Here is an 18,173-nt window from a genome sequence, read left to right as displayed (position 1 = left end):
CTGTTTGTTTAGTGACCTTCCTGGACTAAACCTATCGTCTGTATTCCCTGTAGCATGCAACCACTGATGTCTGTTATTTTAGTGGTTAGCTAGATCTGACATAGATCAGACATTTCCTTAAGTGTTTTGAAGCAGTAAGTCTCCCAACATTTGCTGAGGGGTTCTGCCCCTGTGTTAGGTCATACCTTCAACACTGAATCACTTTAAATTTCTGCCTTAGCTTTAAAAAAAATAAAAATACTTTATTGTTGCGAGTATTACAGATGTCTCCCCTTTTCTTCCCATTGCCCCCTCCACCCAGTTCCTGCCCTGCCCCAGGTCTTCACCACCTTATTAACTGTGTCCATAGGTAATGCATATATGCATTTAAATTCTTTGGCTAATCTCCTTCCTCCCCCCTTAGCTTTTAATTATTGCTTGCCTAGGGCCTCAAAGTCAGTCAGAAATGAGTGATTAGGGCCCTCTCAGGTCTTTTCTGGGCATTCACATAGCCCTGCATAATTCCCTAGGAATATGTCAGAGCTCTTCAAAGCCCCTTATGAGTATTTTATTGTCTTATCTTCCTATTAACTATTGTCCCCTCAGCAGCTGATATGTTAAAAAATTGCCACTGATTGTTTTTGACAAAGGCCCAGGGGACAGGGCTTTCTCTGCAAAGGAAGTTCTGAGCTCCAAGGAGGGCCAAGTGATAGCAATACCCTGTGAATGGGGCTTTTCCAGTGAGCTGTGAGACAGTCAAATAGGGACATGTACTGAGAATGGGACTTTTTTTGAAGAGTTCCAAGCAAGGCCTGCCCCATCCAGTGGTTGCAAGGCAGCTGGTTTTTACAAGCAGTACCATGTTTTCAAAACTGCTGGTTTTCAAGGCTACTGCAGACCTGAGCAGAGGGAGATGGGAATAGTTCAAGTTATATGCCACAAACCCTGCTTAATGAGATTCAGAAGTTTTTCTTGAATAAATATTCCTAAGATTATTGGAAGCCTTTGGCTAATATCAAGAGTCTGAAAAAGTTGATTTTGGCCATCTTTGTCAATGTTTTCATTACTTTTATGAATTTAACCCTACCAGATTTTGAATGCTTAGTATAAAAAAGAACTCAGATTGCTAAAATACTTCTGATAAATTTCTTAGTCTATACTTGGCCTTAGACACACAAAATTACCTGTGATTATAAATTAAAGGCTCTATGAAAAAGCTTTTAATTTTCATTTAAATTTTGGAAATCCTGGGTCATCCCACCAGACTTGGAAGTGCCATCTTTTTTCTAACTTTTATCTGCATTAATTAGGAAAGAAAAAAATCTGCTTTTAGAATAATGAGAAAGAATCAGAAAAGGAAGAGAATGGGAGTGTAGAGGGGAGGGGTCTCCCCTATAAGTTTACTTTGAGCTGATGCCTATTTCTTTGATAATATCAGCATTGGAAGTACATAAGATCTAGAGTCAGACAGATGCATAATCCAATCCCAGCTTTTCTCCTTACACAGCAGATATCCAACCTTTCTGTCCCTCAGTTGTTTCATTTATAAAATCGAAATAACAGTAATTATTTTATAGGCTTTTGTTAGGCTCACTTCCGGGAATGTTAATTTCAGTTACAACTATATGCCTTCTCTTCCTAAGATGTTAGCACTGCCATATGGTCTGAGTCATTTTCCTGACTTTGAAGCTCTCAACTTTCTCAAACATGACAAGAGGCAAACCAAGAAAGCTAGAGAAAGGCATACCCTAGAATAATAATTCCCAAGTAATATGTTCTTCTAAGAATATCTTTTTATTCTGAAGCTTTGAAGAAAAAATAAAAACTGGCCTTAATCAAGACCATAGAAGATAAAATCTCCATTCTTCCAGGGCTGTCCCTATCAACAGATCAACAGCTTTATTTCTAGGAATGCCCTATTACCAGGGGTGGAGAATCGTCTGAGGGCCATATAAGGCCCACAAAATCATTTGGTCTGTCCCTGCCAAGGCATTAAGAGTGAGTTAATGAGATGTTTAACAATATACAGCAGGCTAATTTTTAAGTTGATCATTTTGTATGGCGTATGAATGACGTTATAAATATCCAAATGGTCCTTGGCAGAAAAAAGGTTTCCCGCCCCTGCCCTATACAGTCAGAGAACGAACTGATGAAAAACTTCAGGTTTGCAGCCAACTCAGAGCCACAAAGACCAGCAATATATAGAGATGGCATGAAGGCCTTGAAATATCTGGGAAGCAGGAAAATTCTGAAAAGGTAGAAAGGACAGATCTGACTGGAATGTCAATAACAACCGAGGCTGGCTCCAAGAAAGGTGTGCCCAGTGCCTGGTCATTGAACAGAGGGAACCCCAGCCCTTTCTGATCTTCCTACCTCTCCAACAGTAGCAACTACCACCTTCCATTCAGCAGAGTGGCCATTGGCACATAGGAGTTCAGTAGGACACAGAAGAGCCAACAGTCTATGCCACTTAATTCCTATTGAGTGTTGGACAGATTATTTGACTTCTGTGAATCTTGTTGAATGGTCATAATAAAGTTTGCCTTAACTACTTCCCAAGGTCAAATACAATAACTTACACCCACATGCATTGTAAAAGTATAAGAGCGAGATGATGGGCTTCCTAAAACTTACATAAACCCTGGCTAAATGAAAGGGAGTATAAATTACAACCAAAATAAAATTCTCCCAACAAATAAACCTCTTCCATAACTGTATGTCACCCAAAGAAACCACCAATAACTGAGAAACGCAGAATGCTGGACTGAAACAGGCCTGGTCATGAGTGGCTCAAGCTTTTGCCCAGAGCTCAGTCACACTGGTAACTAACTGAGGACAGTGGCTGTCTGTTGTGCTGTCTATTCCCACTCTTCCAGGAAAACACTCTCCACTCTTGCATACAGCTCCTTCTGCCCCCTCCCACCCTGTGCTTGCAGTGGAGTCTGCTCCTCCCTAGATACAGGTAACAGGGGGTACAGGGTGGGGTTCATGTGATCACAGTAGGGCCATCAGAAGGCTATTTTGAAAAGGTTAAAACTAGAATTAAAAGAAGAGGGGCAGCTTCTCCCAGCAGACACCAGGAGATTTGAAGCTTGGGTGCAGTGTGCAGCCAGGTTTCCACTAAATAGAGGAAGTTGGTTTGAGAGGCAAAAACCCTGGACCTTCTGGTGCTGCAACACCTGAGTTCCAGATGTCTCTCCCACAACACCTGTCCCGTCCCGCCCCCCTCCCCCCCCCACCCCCCCCCCCCCGTCCCGCCCCGCCCCGCCCACCCAACCCTGCCCCCAACACACAGCAGGCTCTTCTAGGAATATGTTGATCCCACTATGGAACTCCTAACAAAGTGTTAAGTCAGGTTTTATAACACAATCAGGACTCACTGGCCACACATTAAAGCAGTGGTTCTCAACCTTCCTAATGCCACGACCCTTTAATACAGGTCCTCATGTTGTGGTGACCCCCAACCATAAAATTATTTTCATTGCTACTTCATAACTGTAATTTTGCTACTGTTATGAATCATAATGTAAATATCTGATATGCAGGATATATTTTCATTGTTACAAATTGAACATAATTAAAGCACAGTGATTAATCACAAAAACAATATGTAATTATATATGTGTTTTCCGATGGTCTTAGGCGACCCCTGTGAAAGGGTCGTTCGACCCCCAAAGGGGTCACAACCCACAGGTTGAGAACCACTGCATTAAAGAAATACTATGCAGACTCACGGTCCATTCAAACTGGCATCCTATTTATTCCAAGGGCTGTTTGCAGGAAGCCATGGTTGTCCTAAATAACTTTCACCTCAAATGCCTTTCAAAACACCCTAGCTTGCCATGTGTCCACTATAGCTCTGTGAATTTATCTTTCCCTGTCTTGCATCTATTTGTATTTTCATTCTCAATCCACTCTTAAAGATAATCCATTCTAAATATGTAGTCTACTCTGTGAAAGCAATGCTTATGTGGTATATTTGCTACAATATAAATAAATTCATAATAAGCCTTTTGAATGAAAAAAGTATGACCTACAAATCTCTTTGTCAACTTTGTTCATATGGCTATGTGAGTTTCTATCTTTCCTAAAATTAAGAGAAAAAAAACAATTTCAGTCCTTTACCTCTCCATTAAATCAACTTAAATGTCTTTCTCTAATTCCATGATTAAGTATAGCAAATAAAACTATATAGCACTCTGGTGAAACTACAATATCCCTGAGAATTTTATTGAGTGTTAATAGTAAATAAGTAGAAAGAGTAAATAGTGAAACAGAGGCAGAAATACAAAAATCAGAAAACAATTTAAGAACACGTAATTCATTCTGTGATACATACAACATAAAAAGACTGGAAAAATATATTTCCAAATTGTTATTTCTAGGTGGTAAAATGGACAAATTCTTTCCTTCTTTATATATTTTTTGCATTACTAAAATTTCTTGACAGAGTATTGCTATTCTGATAAAAATTTTATTAAAAATATATGGGAGAAAAATGTGTAAATAAAGAGATAACTAGTCAAAACTGAGCAACTGATCATGGTGGAGCCTCACCAAATGTTGTTGGGACTTTAGGCCCTCTGCAGGGAAATCAGCTCTGTCCAGAGAGACCTCAGCCAGCTGGGCTCTCCTTGTTTCAGAGGCAGATAATGAAACAGGCACCAGAACATGCAGATCTGACCCTTTTACCAGGCAGAATGGGCTACTTTCGCAGACAGAATACCTAGAAAAGAAAGTCACTTTTAAAGATATTTTAAAATCAAATATAAAGGATCTCTGAACAAAAAGGCTGAAAGTCCTAAGTAACATGCTCTAGTTTCAGAGGCACTGAGCAACTTTGGGCTCTGAAGCTTAAGGCCAAGGCTCCACCACTAAGAAGCTAAAAGTGGCTACTCAGGGAGAATGGACCTGGATTCTCCCCAACCACTGGCATGTATTGGGCATTCAATACATATTTATACAAAAATGGTACAGTGAACTGAATAATCACGAGGAAATGTGTAGGTGAATGCAGAGGTACCATTAACTTGCACACTAACAGGAAAGGCCAAGAGGGAAGGCTTCCTGGAGGAGGTGACATTTGCATGTGTTTACCAGCAAAGGATAAACAGGCATTTGGCAGGTAGAGAACACGGAAGAGAGCTGGCAGGTAGGGGTCCAAGCAGACACAAAAGTCAAGGGTATTAAAAGAAAAAGAAGTTGGATTGGGGCAAATGGATTATCTTCAAAGGAAATAAAGTTGAAGCGAGCCTTGAAGAAAGAGTAGAATTTGGATAGAAGTGAAAGAAGAAAAAGGACAGTGTAAGCAAAGAACACTGCAGGAAGAAATGAAATGTGAGGCATTTATTCTTTCAATAAATGTTTATTAAATGCCTACTCTGTCCCAGACCCCAGGCTAAGAACTTGGGGTGCAAAAAAAGAGCTTCTGTGTAACTCAAACCAACAGACAGCAAACCCATGAGACTGGTACTGCTCTCCCCAGTGTAAAGATGAGGAAGTTGAGGCTTAACACTGAGAACACAATTTCTCCAAGAACCTAAAGCTAATCAATAGCAAAACCTAGTTTTAGGTGTGTGTTTTTATACTCAGGCTTTAAAGAACCCTGGTGAGTTGTTTGTTTCTTATCATAGTTAAAACTGAGGATATGGGGAAAACCCATGTAGCTCCTATTCTGCTTTCCAAATAAAAAATTACGAATGTTGCTTACTTTCCTTTTATGATTTCTCTTCTGCCCTGGAGGATAAACATGAGGGCCTCACAAGTTCTTATAAAACGTACTTGGTCATTGGAACAATTACTAGCAGGGCAATATCAGGCTCCGGAAACAGCCTAATTACACCAGCTGGCAAGTATTTAAGTCCATCCACTTCAGAACGTGCTCAAATAGCAAGGGGAACAGATCCAGTGGCCTTCTGAGAAAGGTCAGTCTGGTTCCCACCAAAAAACTTTTCATAAAGGCAAAGCCAGACTCAGTATTTGCGCGGAAAATATTACACATGCCCCATGCTAGAAAGCTCAGAGACCCCCACTGCTGAAGGCCTACAGACCACTATTCAGTAAATGTCATATTTTCCCAGAAGCTGAGCTTAATTATTCAGAGGTTTTCTAAAATCAGCACTTGAACTGGCCAGACCGCCCCATGCCTCCCTGATCCCCTCTTCCCACCTCCCCGTAAGGCTAGCCAAACTATGCAGGTTCCTCTCATGTGAATAAGCTCTTCTGAAAGTAAGGAAGCTTTCAGCCCACAAGGTATGTTTCTAAACACAAACAGATATACCGGTGCATGCAAACAATTTGACAAAGAACAAAAAACCTGCTTAAATATTCTTTCTGAGATTAACCATGTGCACTTACGGAGAAAAAATGAGTTTTTTGTATTTTGTTCATTTGTTTTAGGGTCACTGAAAACTCATTTAGGTGTATAGTAATTATTCTTTCAACACATATTTTTACTTTTTTTCAAATAAGAGGTGTTCTTGGGGGCTTATTACAAAGCTACACGCCCTAGCTGGGTTGATCAGTGGTTAGAGCATCAATCAGCCTGCAGACTGAAGGGTCAAGGGTTCGATTCCCAGTCAAGGGCATGTTGCAAGTTCAATCCCTGATTGGAGCACATGTGGGAGACTACCAATCCATGTGTCTCTTTCATATCTATGTTTCTCTCTCTCTCTCTCTCTCTCTCTCTCTCTCTCTCTCTCCCCTCCCACCCTTTCTCCCTCCTTTCCACTCTCTCTAAAAATCAATGGAAAAATATCCTTTGGTGAGGATTTAAAAAAAACACACAAACTACAAGACTCTAATCAGTAATAGCACTGATATGAACTTTCTCCATCATTAAACAGGAAAATGAGTTCTTTTAAAGTTTATTTCTCTTTAATTTTTAAATTAAGAACATAGTTCTAAAGTTTGCATTCACACTATGCTTTCAAATCTATCTTTGCATTCCATTTGGAGAGGCCTATCATTATTTGTGATTGTTGTGGTGCCTCACATGAAAGATTTCTTACTGTATTTGGAGTGTCTAAGGTTGGCTGGCAAGCCTGGAATTCTTATCTCCCAAAGTCTATCTTCTACCACCCCACCTCCCCCCACAAAAAAACTGGCATTACTTATGATGGCTGTGGGGAAATAAATAATACAACCCTTCCTAAAATACTTTTTAACAAGTATATGCATGAAATACAGTAAAGGGGAATTACTTTATTGCAAAACTTATCTATGGTTGAAGTCCAGTTTAATCAGAGGGCTGATTAAAGGACCTTTTCAGCTTAAGTAGACCCAAAGGAGTTTCTTAACTGGTCCTGAATCATTTCTGTCCTTGCTTTCCCCCCTCACATTAGGGTTCCCCAATGCTTTAACATTTCCTTGGAGATGGCTAAGTAACAGGGTTCAGCCACATTAACAATAAGCACAGTCTTCTATCCTACACTTAGTGAATCTGTTCCCGGCTGGCCTTTTACACTAGAGTCCATTCAAACTTAATAGAACTGACAAGCATACAAAACTTGGACTCAAGAGAAATATTTAAAATATGACTTAAACATTTACTTTTAGGGTAGCAAAGAGGGATGGAAACTTCTACCATATTCCAAAAAGTAGAGATGTTAACAATCTCTCATAGTAACTGAAACTGCAAATACGTAGACTAGTATTCCCCGGCCATGTTTGAGAAATGTTTAAGACCGTCCTAAACTACAAGACATGCTTACTCTGCTGAAAAGTAAGGCAGTTCAGTCTTCACCAGCATATGAAAATCGAGACTCCAAGACTGATTGCCTCACAAGTATCCCTTCTAAGTCCCAGCTTTTTTGGGGGGGAGGGTGTGGAGGATGTGGGGGGAAGATAATCTACTTCTTCAGGAAAATGAGAGGCAAAGATACCTAAATAGTACTTTTAAATTTACCCTCCAAGATATAACACAATACTGTGGTAGGCAACTCGATAAGTAAAGTAAATTAAATGTTGTGGGGAAAAGAGTCATCTCAAGGTTTCGGTGCCTGTACATTTGTCTCATGGATAAATCTCTAAAGTTTTGTTGGCCTGATTATTAACTTGCTCACTTTTCTGTATGTAGAGTAAGCGCTTCAAATCCTTCTGCCAGAAGTTTTCCAAAACTGAGCACAGACTGCTTCCATCTAATACTTTTGAAAAATTTCATACAATCTTTGTTTCTTTTACGAAGGGCCCAACTTTACTGTAGCTAATGGTGCTCACTCAGCCAAGGGTACAGTCTCCTCCTTTCAAATGCATAACTTACTAGAGCTGATTTCCTAACAAATACCAGGACATGTCATACCCTGTGCTTACACGCACTCCCCTGACCATGCACACTCTGGCCCACTCCAAAGAGAGAGAAACCTCGAGATGGCCATTCCTATCTCCCAATCCAGCTCTCAAGGGCTGGTCTCACTGCAGTGGTTCTTTGTGTGGTCCCAGGCCAGCAGAATCAGCATCACTTGGGAACTTGTTAGAAATGCACATTGTCAGGCCCATTCCAGACCCACTGAATTAGGAACTCTTGAGGTGAGGATCAGCTCACCTGGTGGCAGATACCCCCAAGTCTGAGAAGCACTGTTGCACTGCAGTAATTATCAAGCACCAGTGTTTGTACCCTCAGAGCCTGCAGGTGGCACTAAAGGCCGGCTAAAAGAATTACATGAGCAGGAAGCTGAAGTTGTGTTACAAAACCTGCTGGTCTGACAGTTCCTTCTAGCAGTTCCTGAACAGCTGCCTCCAGCTCCTCCAGTGAGGCATAGCACATCTCAGTTTTGAACAGGAACAGGACTGAAATTATTCTCACAGCCCCAGCAGTAGATATAGTAAACCTGCAATTTTATGGAATGCAATCAATACTTAATTTTTCTGAAGGTCTTGTGTTTAATATAATGAAGATACAAACAGACTTTAAGAATGAATGTCAATACTGATTAAACAGAAAAAAATAAGAAACTTACATTATCCTCAGCCATTGTGTGTCTCTGAATAAAAATAATGCATTTGATTTGAAAAAATAGAGTCCCTACCCTTAAAATCTCATTGAATTGATGTAACAAAAGTGAGAAGATGATTTTTCTAACGTAAAGCATGAGTACAGGTAGCCCTTTATTAGATTCTGTCAAAACCTGAATTTTGCATTACCTGTTTTACTACACAAGCATCTCTAGTGGGGATGTGGAGCAACAGGAACTCTCACACACTGCTGGTCGTAATGGAAATCCGTACAACCACTTTGGAAAACTGTTCAGCAGCATCCACTAAAACTGAACATACAAGTACCTAGGACCAGGAATTCCACTCCCAAGCACTGCACCCTACAGAAACAAATTCCTCTGTCTGTCCTACATGTGTAATTCATAATAGTTACCAACCGGAAATCCAAATGTCCATCCACCGTAGAGATAAACATTATGGGTATGTATACAATAAAATATACACAGAAATAAAAACACAAATCAACCAACAAACTGCTGCACCCAATAGGGATGAATCTTACAGGCATAATTCTGAGTGAAAGAAGCCAGACACAGAGGAGCACACACTGACCTCAACAAGTGAAATGAATCTCTGGTGACAGCAGAGAGGTAACTGGGGTATCTACCAACAGGCATGAGGAGCTTGAATAAGTCCTACATCATGACCTGGAGGATGGTTACAGGGGTGTATACATACGAAAACCTCATTTTGTTGCACACTTAAATATGTAGATTTTACTGTATGCTATACCTCTTTACAAAGGCTTAAAAGGTTAGACACACAAAAATACTAACTGACATGTGATACTTCTCAATATCCACCATAAAACCTACATAACTGGACAACTATATCGTCATTAGCAAATACTTAAGCATTTGCTGAACTGAAACTCAAACACAAACAACGTATTTCCCTTATTTTCTATGTTATGCCATCATATCAATATATTCTACAGAAGTGCCAAACTTTCCTGGCTTTCATTTCTTGTCCCAAACTCCTCCTTTTATTCTGCCATTTCAGGGGCCCATCACCTGTGGCAACTGGCCACCACGCCCAGCCCCTGCAGGCCTGGATGGCTGATGGTCAGGGCGGGGCGAGGGCGGGGCCAGGAGACCTGCCGCCAGCACTCCTGCCCTCGCCTACCCACCGGCACCTCCCCACCTGGTCCTGGCCGACCACCGTCCAGGGTTTGTCCCAGGACAGGGGCCAGTGCAGGCCTCCTGGACCCTAGCTTCCGACCCAGGAAGAGCCCGGACCTGGAGCAGCTGCCGGGGGGGGGGGGGGGGGGGGGGGGGAGGCACCGACTTACACCCGCGGGCAAGACACCCCGGCGCCGCACGCTCCCTAAGGCCCGTGGATCCAGAGAGAGTGCGAGCGGGGCCGGGGGGCGGGGGCCGTTTGGCGCTTCCGGCGGGGGCTTGGGAACCCGAGCTGCCGTACGTGACCAAGACGAGGGACGATGTGCTCCGGGAGACCATCGGGTCTGGCTCGGGGCCCGGGGACGCAGCGCGGGCCGTGGGTCCCGCAGGGGAGCGCGGGGGCCGCGGGCGCGGGGGCGGCGGGGCGCCTTCCGGCGGGACGCTCCGCGCTCCGGGCCGGCCCGGGGCTGCAGGCCGAGGGCTGGCGCCGGGCGGCCTGGTTACCTGGAAGCAGGAACACGTGCTGCCGGGCGCGGGCGCCGTCCCCGCAGTCCTCGCGGCGCGCCATGCAGCCGGCCTTCTCCGCCCAGCGCGGCGCTGCGGGCCGGCGGGAGCGGCGGGAAATGGCGGGAGCGGGCTGGTTCCGGTGGCGCGGCGCCGAGGGCCCGGCGGGGCCCCGGAGGCGGCCCGCGGGGCGAGTTTGGTTTCGTTTCCGGTGCCAGCCGCTGTCACGTTAACTTTTTAAACTTAGCGCCAGGCGGAGGCGGAGGCGGAGGCGGCCTGAGCTCCGGCGCCTCGCCGCCCGCGGGGGTGAGGCCGCGGCCGCTCCCTCCTCCCGTCCCCGCCCGGGGAAGGTGCCCAGTTTAGGCGCCGGCCGCTCCGGGACAGGACGCGGAGCGGGCGGGGTCGCCACCCCCTGCGGCCCTCCCACCCGCTGGTAGCGCGGCCGAAGGACCCCCTCCGCGCGGGGGTGGCGGGGCGGCCGGGAGGGGACGGGCCCCCACGGGAGACGTCCGCCACCTCGGGAGCAGGTCCGCGTCAGTGACACCCGCTGCCACATCGGAATCCTCTGCCCCCTGAGCTGTCCGTGTGTCTTGACCCTCAGTTGCGTTCTGCGCAGGAATTAATGTCAGAATAGTGTGCGCTCTGTGAATCATAACGCGTGCAACAAGTCCGCAAATTGGCTGAGGCCTCATCACTGAAACGAGGGTTCACGAGGTGATGCTTGGTGTACATGGTTTTAAAAAAGATAATAGCAATTTCTCTCATACTTTAAAGAAAAGTATGTCTCCCTCCTACCCCAGCTCCCCAATCCCGCTCCCCAGGGCAATTACTGTTTACAATATCTTGTCTGTTCTTCCAGAAATTTTCCATTCCCTTACAAATTCCTATGTTTTGCTTTTTGCACAAGTGGGAGAAAAATATATATATAACTCTATGCACTTTGCCTTTCTTGTTTAACCTTGAAGATAGTTAAATTCGACAACACTGGGTCTATCTCAGCCTTCTGAAAGGACTTTTTATTTTCAATCCTGTTTCCTGTGGGAAAGAGACAGCTGAAGTTCAATGCAGGACACAGGTGGTGGAGAGGAAGACTTTCTGGCTGAGGAGGGGCAGGGAAATGCCAACTCTGGGGCAGGCAGAGATTAATCTTGCCCTGGTCTCTTCTGTCCCCTAAGATTATACTGGGTAAAGCTCTAGTGTGTAGGTCAAATCCCCAGGCACACCATAATCATGATTAACAGCTACAAGAGAAATGTTACACACAGTTCCCGTGTTCCAACATAAAGAGCTGTTTTTATTTCCTCTGCTCCTTTCCAGCCATTGGCTGCATGAACATGTATTTTTACTAGTATGTGGTTGTTTTCACAGGATAAAGACAATTGTGTTTGCCTTTCTCCCTTTACATTGTCATAAAAACATATCCCATAGCATCCAGAACTGTCATTCTTAATGGAGGCATGTTATTTCACAGTAGTAATGCACCAAGATTACTTAACCATTCCCTATTGTGCAATATTTAGGTTATTTCACAGTATTATTATAAACTAGAGGCCTGGTGCACGAATTCGTGCACTGGTGGGGTCTGGCGGGCCCACCCCAATCGCCTGGCTGGCCTAGGGGGGAGGGGATGCGGGAGATTGGCCGGTCAGCCCTGCCCCTGATCAGGGGGTGGTGGTGGGGTGATGGGGGGAGCTGGCCTGGGGGAGGGTCTGCGGGCAGTTGACTGGCTGGCTCTGCCCCCTGGTCAAACTCCTGATTGAGGGGACAATTTGCATATTAGGCTTTTATTATATAGAATAGTGCTACAAAGTATACAATATATGGATTATGCAGCAGTTAGAATCAATGAACTAGATGTATACATAACAACATGGGTCCTTTATATCAAGAAAAAAAGTTAGGCAGAGATTTATAGCAGAATACCATGTAGGTAAATTAAAAACACACATTAAAAAACATGTTTTATAATGATAAATGCACAGTGAAGGCCAGGTATCAAGCACATAAGAAATGGGTGTCTTAAAATGGAGGGCAATGGGATAAGAAATGAGGGGACAAGGAAAATCAAATAAGAGAGAGACCAAGACACATATGGACCACTGTCAGTATGTCCTATTAATGAGATTATAGCAAACTTTCTCATGTTTAGATCCAAGAGCAAAAACAAATTTTTTTAATGTGCTGCAACAAACATCTCTGAAAATTTCCTTTATCCACTTAAAAAAAACAAAACAAAAACCTTCTTGGGAGGGGGACCAGTGGTGATGTTGGAGACAGACTCTAGATCCCTATTGCCCTCAGGGTAAGGTCCAAGGTACTGTGCTTTGAACAAATGGCCTTGAAATCTGGTCCTCATTTGCCCCTCCAACCACAGGTCCCACCACCTCTTTCTCTCCCTACTCTGCCCACAGTCTGGCCAGGAGGAACTGCCTTCTGTCATGTGAGCATTGTGTTCCCAAGCTGAGGCTGCCCTGCTCTCTACTAGCCTCATTCCTCTACCTTCTTCCTTCCCCTCCACCGCTGCCTTCAGACCTTCTTTAGACAATGCCTTCTCCATAGCACTGCTCTTGCTGCCTCCCAACACCCTCCCCAAGAATGAGTGCGATGCTTCCAACCTTCTCAGTTATCTTACTAGGTAGGGAAGCTCCTGCTTCTCTTCAGTTCCTTGAGGAAGTACAGCATCTAGTAATTCACTTTATCCTTAAAAAATAAAAATGGCTTTAACTGAGTACTGTGACAAGCTCTTTCAGTCCTCCAGTAGCCTTCAGGGGAAGTACTAGTATGATCCCCACATTTTACAGAGGAAGAATGTAAATTCAGAGAAATAAACTAATTGTCCAACATGCAAAATCAGCAAGTGGCAGAGCAGGAGGTCCAACCCAGAGACTGGGCTCTTAATCACCCCTTCCTCCTTCCCTAATGTTCCAATACCTAGAACACATCATGTGCTCAGCAAATATTTTCCAAATAAATGTATATGTGTGTAGATATGTAGGTACATATGGCAGTTATGGTAACAGTCAGTGTGGCTTGTGGTATTCCTAAGTTTTATAAACAAGAACTAATGGATTATATCTAGTATATCATAAAATATGCTATAAATTAATTTTTAATCTAGTCTCACTAACTTGCAAAAAGATAAGCAAGTCATTCCAAAAAAAATATAAGGGAATAGCAACCTTAATACCTGTAAGTATAGAATCATAGAAACTTTTCTAAAGGTAGAAGCAAGAGGTAGTCATTTTCTAGTAAAAACAAACCAAAAAGAGGGAACTGGGGGAAAAACAGTTCAGTGACAAATGACCTTTAGCAATGCTAGTGATCGGATCAGAGCAGTGGTTCTCAACCTTGGCTGCACATTAGAATCACCTGGGAATCTTTTTAAAATCCTGATTTCTGGGACTCACCCTCCGGAAATTGTTTCTTTGTTACTAATGTTGTGGCCTCACCCCATAACAAAGAAACAGAATTTCCGGAGGATGAGGCCCAGAAATCAGGATTTTAAAAAGATTCCCAGATGATTCTAATGTGCAGCCAAGGTTGAGAACCACTGGATCAGAGAGAGCTTGAACTAAAGGCAGTGAATTTTTTTTCTCTTATAAATTACTAGAGGCCCGGTGCACAAAAATTTGTGCACTCGGGGGGCAGGGGGGTCCCTCAGCCTGGCCTGTGCCCTCTCGCAGTCTGGGACCCCTCTGGGGGATAACAACCTGCTGGCTTAGGCCTGTTTCCGGATGGCAGAGGGCAGGCCCAATCCCTAGGTGCAGCCCCTGGTCGGGCTCAGAGCAGGGCCAATTGGGGAGTTCGGGCACCGCGCCCTGTCACACTCAAGGCAGGGTCGATGGGGAGGTTGCGGTGCCACCCCCTGTCACGCACAGAGCAGGGCCAATCAGGGGGTTGGGGCGCTGCCCCCTGTCACTCACAGAGCAGGGCCCATCAGGGGGTTGGGGCGCTGCCCCCTGTCACTCACAGAGCAGGGCCCATCAGGGCAGTTGGGGCGCCGCACCCTGTCACACACAGAGCCACAGGGCGATCAGGGGGTTGGGGAGCTCCCCCTATCAGGCACAGAGCAGGGCTGATCAGGGGGGTTGGGGCGCCTTCCCCTGTCACAAACAGAGCAGGGTGGATAGGGAGGTTGTGGCCCCGCCCCCTGTCACACACAGAGCTGCAGGGCGATCAGGGGGTTTGGGTGCTGCACCCTGTCACGCTGATCCTGGTGCCGGGAGGCCTCGAGGCTCCGCTGATCCCGGGGCTGGGAGGCATATTACCCTTTTACTATATAGGTTGGAGGCGTGGTGCATGGGTGGGGGCCGGCTGGTTTGCCCTGAAGGGTGTCCTGGATCAGGGTGGGGTGCCTGGCCAGCCTGGATGAGGGGATGATGGCTGTTTGCAGCTGGTCACACACCCTTCAGGGTGGGGGTCCCCACTGGGGTGCCTGGCCAGTCTGGGTGAGGGGCTGAGGGCTGTTTTCAGGCTGGCGGGTGACTGAAGCTCCCAACTGCTCCTTTTTTTCTTTTTTTTAAATTCTGGGCCAGCTTTAGCTGTGAGGCTTGGCTCCAGCTCTGAGGCCTCTGCTGCTGAAAGCAGGTATCTAGTTTGTTTGGGTTCTATAATCAAAACACTGTTTTAACTCCAGCTCTGAGATCCCGGCTGGCTGAAAGCTGGTTTCTGGGGTTTTGTTTAGCTTCTGTATTTGTAACAATGTTATAAACTGTAAGCTCAGAGGCCAGCAGCGGCAGGCGAGGAACGTTGGAGTCCTCCGTCACTGAAGCAAGCAAGCCTCATGTTCGCTTCAAGCTGCCTAGCTGCCGGCCGCCAGCTTGGCTGGCAGTTAATTTGCATATCGCCCTGATTAGCCAATGGGAAGGGTAGCAGATATATGGCTAATTACCATGTTTCTCTTTTATTAGATAGGATTAAAAACATGAGAATTCTTCTGTAATAACAAAATAAAAATGAAAATCCACACTTATCATCACTTTTATCATGTTTCCAAATGCTCATCTAGAGACAACAGAGAAGGCAAAACAGTACCCAAAGCATATTCTGAGAACGAGAAAGGATAACCTCTTGAAAGGGCCAACCGTTCAGAAACAAGACCAATGGATACTACTGAACCATCCTTTCTAGGAGGAGAGTATTTCTTTTATATTCACTCTCTTACTTAAGCCAGCCTAAAATTGGATTGTACTTGTTGCAAAAGGGGCAGTGTGACACATACCCACATGTAAATGTGTAAGATCTGCCAGTTATAGAATAAGAATGGCTGAAGCTTTTGAGAAAGAAAAACAATCCCTGACAGAAACTGGCTCAGAGCTCACAGCCAGACCATGTCTTTCCCAAAAAACATAAAAACATTCTCCCAGAATACCAGTCTCAGATAAGGCTGCTCTCTGCTCTGAGACCAGGAAATAAATGAGACAAAACAAGTGCGCTTCATGATTTTGCAAAGCAAACACACACAAAAAAAAACAGGTCATTTTGTCACCCATAAAATACCAAGCACACACTCTCTTGGCCAAAATAAGTGACTGCTACTTCTTTATCAGTTACAGCTTTATCCTCATCCCATCTTCCCCTACCTGTAGATAAGATTTATTGAGATATCCCATCAGAATTGCCTCAATTTCTAACAGCACCCAATCTAGAGTGAGTTCCTGCTTAGATCCTCCTCCAGTCCCCCAACCAAAGCCCAAACCCTCGAACGTTTCCTTCTAGCACCTTACTGAGACATCCATGATTTCCCATGACCTGTGTTCTTCTCTGCAACGAGCAGCAAACCCAACTTGTTCAACTGCAGGCGTGTTCCAGGTGGTGTTTGGATGAAGCATTATACATTTCTGTGTGTGTGTGTGTGTGTGTGTGTGTGTGTGTGTGAATTTATAAACATAATATATACTTATTTAATTCGGGTAATTTAGGCTCCAAAATATGTACTTTTGTGCCTGCACTCTCTGTAGAGATACCATGATCAGATGAATCAGATAATCATATAATTGCATATGTTTCTGCATGTCAGCCTAAGCAATCTCCATACACTTCAGAAATTGTTATAACTTTTAGTTATCCTGACTAATTTGCTTTATGTATGTTTTTAATATTTCCTACATTGCAATACTTTATAGATGTGTTTTTAAAGCAATGCATTACGTAACAAGTTAATAAACTGAGAAATGCCAAAATGTTGGCTTTTTAAATATTTATTTTCAAAATCAGGATACAAACTTATATAGATAGTATGAACCCAACTATGAAGAAAAAGGAAAGATTGGTGATTAAAATCTAACCATAGTAGTTCTATGCAGGAAGCTAATTCCAGCATGTCATATTCAGCAGGGCTGAATCATCTGGAATGGCTGAGGGCATTTCCCCAAACCTGAAAAGGATGCATAAATGATTGCTTGCTGCCAGACACCTGAGAGCATTTTAATCTACATGTTATTGCCTCCTGCTGGCCAAACACCTGAACAGCCATAGGCAGTTCCCACAATCTGACAATGGATTCTGTATACTAAACCTTGCCTTTGATATGTATATCTACCTTGCTTTAAGACAATTTGTGTTGATAAAAAGCAAGGGGTCCAGAGAGACAGGAGGACTTGGTTTCTTTAGCTAAGTCTCTGCTGGCTCCCCAAAATGCCTTCCAAATTTATGTTTAATCTCTGGACTCTTTAATAATTTACTGCAGCCCTTCTCCAGATTCCTGAACCCTTCCAGATGCTGGACAAGACCCCCAGCAGTTCTACTTATATTTTCCAAAATTGCTCAGTTCATATTTTTAATTTGATGATAGGAATATTATTAATTTCTAGTTTTATTTTACTCTGTGCTTCTGCCTAGATGCTTAAACAATAATATTCTGGCTTTCTTTGGTAAATCCTGATTACTTTTACCAATAGTATCACAATTAAGAGGCTTAAGGATACACATTCATTTATAATATCCTAGTGGTACATTTCTTTTTAAAAAAATCATTTTTTAATTTTCAATTACAGTTGACATACAATATTTTATTAGTTTCAGGTGTACACTCCAGTGATTAGACATTACATAACTTACTAAGTGGTCATACTGATAAATCTCATACCCATCTGACATCATACACATTTATTAGAATACTAGAGGCCCAGTGCATAAAAGTCGTGCTGGGGATGGGGGGGAAATGTTCTCTCAGCCCAGCCTGCTTCCTCTCACAATTCGGGACCCCTCGGGGGATGTCAGGCCTAAACCAGCAGTTGGACATCCCTCTCACAATCCAGGACACTGCATGCACCAGTGACCATATTTTTCATACAGGTGAAAGGCATCTTGCTGTTGAATGGGCAGCTCCATTTTTTGCCCTGATTATAAAATGTAGTACATAACATGATCCTTCTGAGGCAGTAGTACCATTTCCCCATCTTATGGGTGGAAAAACTGAAGCAGAGAGAAGTTAATTGGCTTTGTCACACAGTTATAAGTGTCAGAATCAGGGCTGACCACAAAATATGCAAGCCAGAGTCTATGCATGTTATCACTGCATCATCCTGTTTTTTCAGTGTTAGAGTAGCCTTGTGAGGTTTTAATTTTTAAAGC

At 44.0% G+C, this 18,173-nt stretch overlaps 1 protein-coding gene across 3 annotated transcripts in view; it reads right to left on the bottom strand.

Moving 5' to 3' along the window:
• RNASEH2B (ribonuclease H2 subunit B) overlaps positions 1–10,826 on the bottom strand; it is a 93,414-nt gene extending 82,588 nt beyond the window's left edge. The window contains exon 1 of one of the 3 annotated variants that reach the window (XM_036299803.1): positions 10,599–10,826. In XM_036299803.1, coding sequence (XP_036155696.1) covers positions 10,599–10,662 — 64 coding nt within the window. In that variant the 5' untranslated portion in view covers positions 10,663–10,826. The remainder of the gene's footprint in view (positions 1–10,598) is intronic. The other 2 variants (XM_036299801.1, XM_036299802.1) reach the window with 2 other exon arrangements.
• Positions 10,827–18,173: the final 7,347 nt, after the last annotated feature.

Source organism: Myotis myotis, unplaced genomic scaffold, assembly GCF_014108235.1.
Source record: "Myotis myotis isolate mMyoMyo1 unplaced genomic scaffold, mMyoMyo1.p scaffold_m19_p_3, whole genome shotgun sequence".
Classification (NCBI taxonomy): domain Eukaryota; kingdom Metazoa; phylum Chordata; class Mammalia; order Chiroptera; family Vespertilionidae; genus Myotis; species Myotis myotis.
This window is presented reverse-complemented; position numbering and strand designations above follow the sequence as displayed.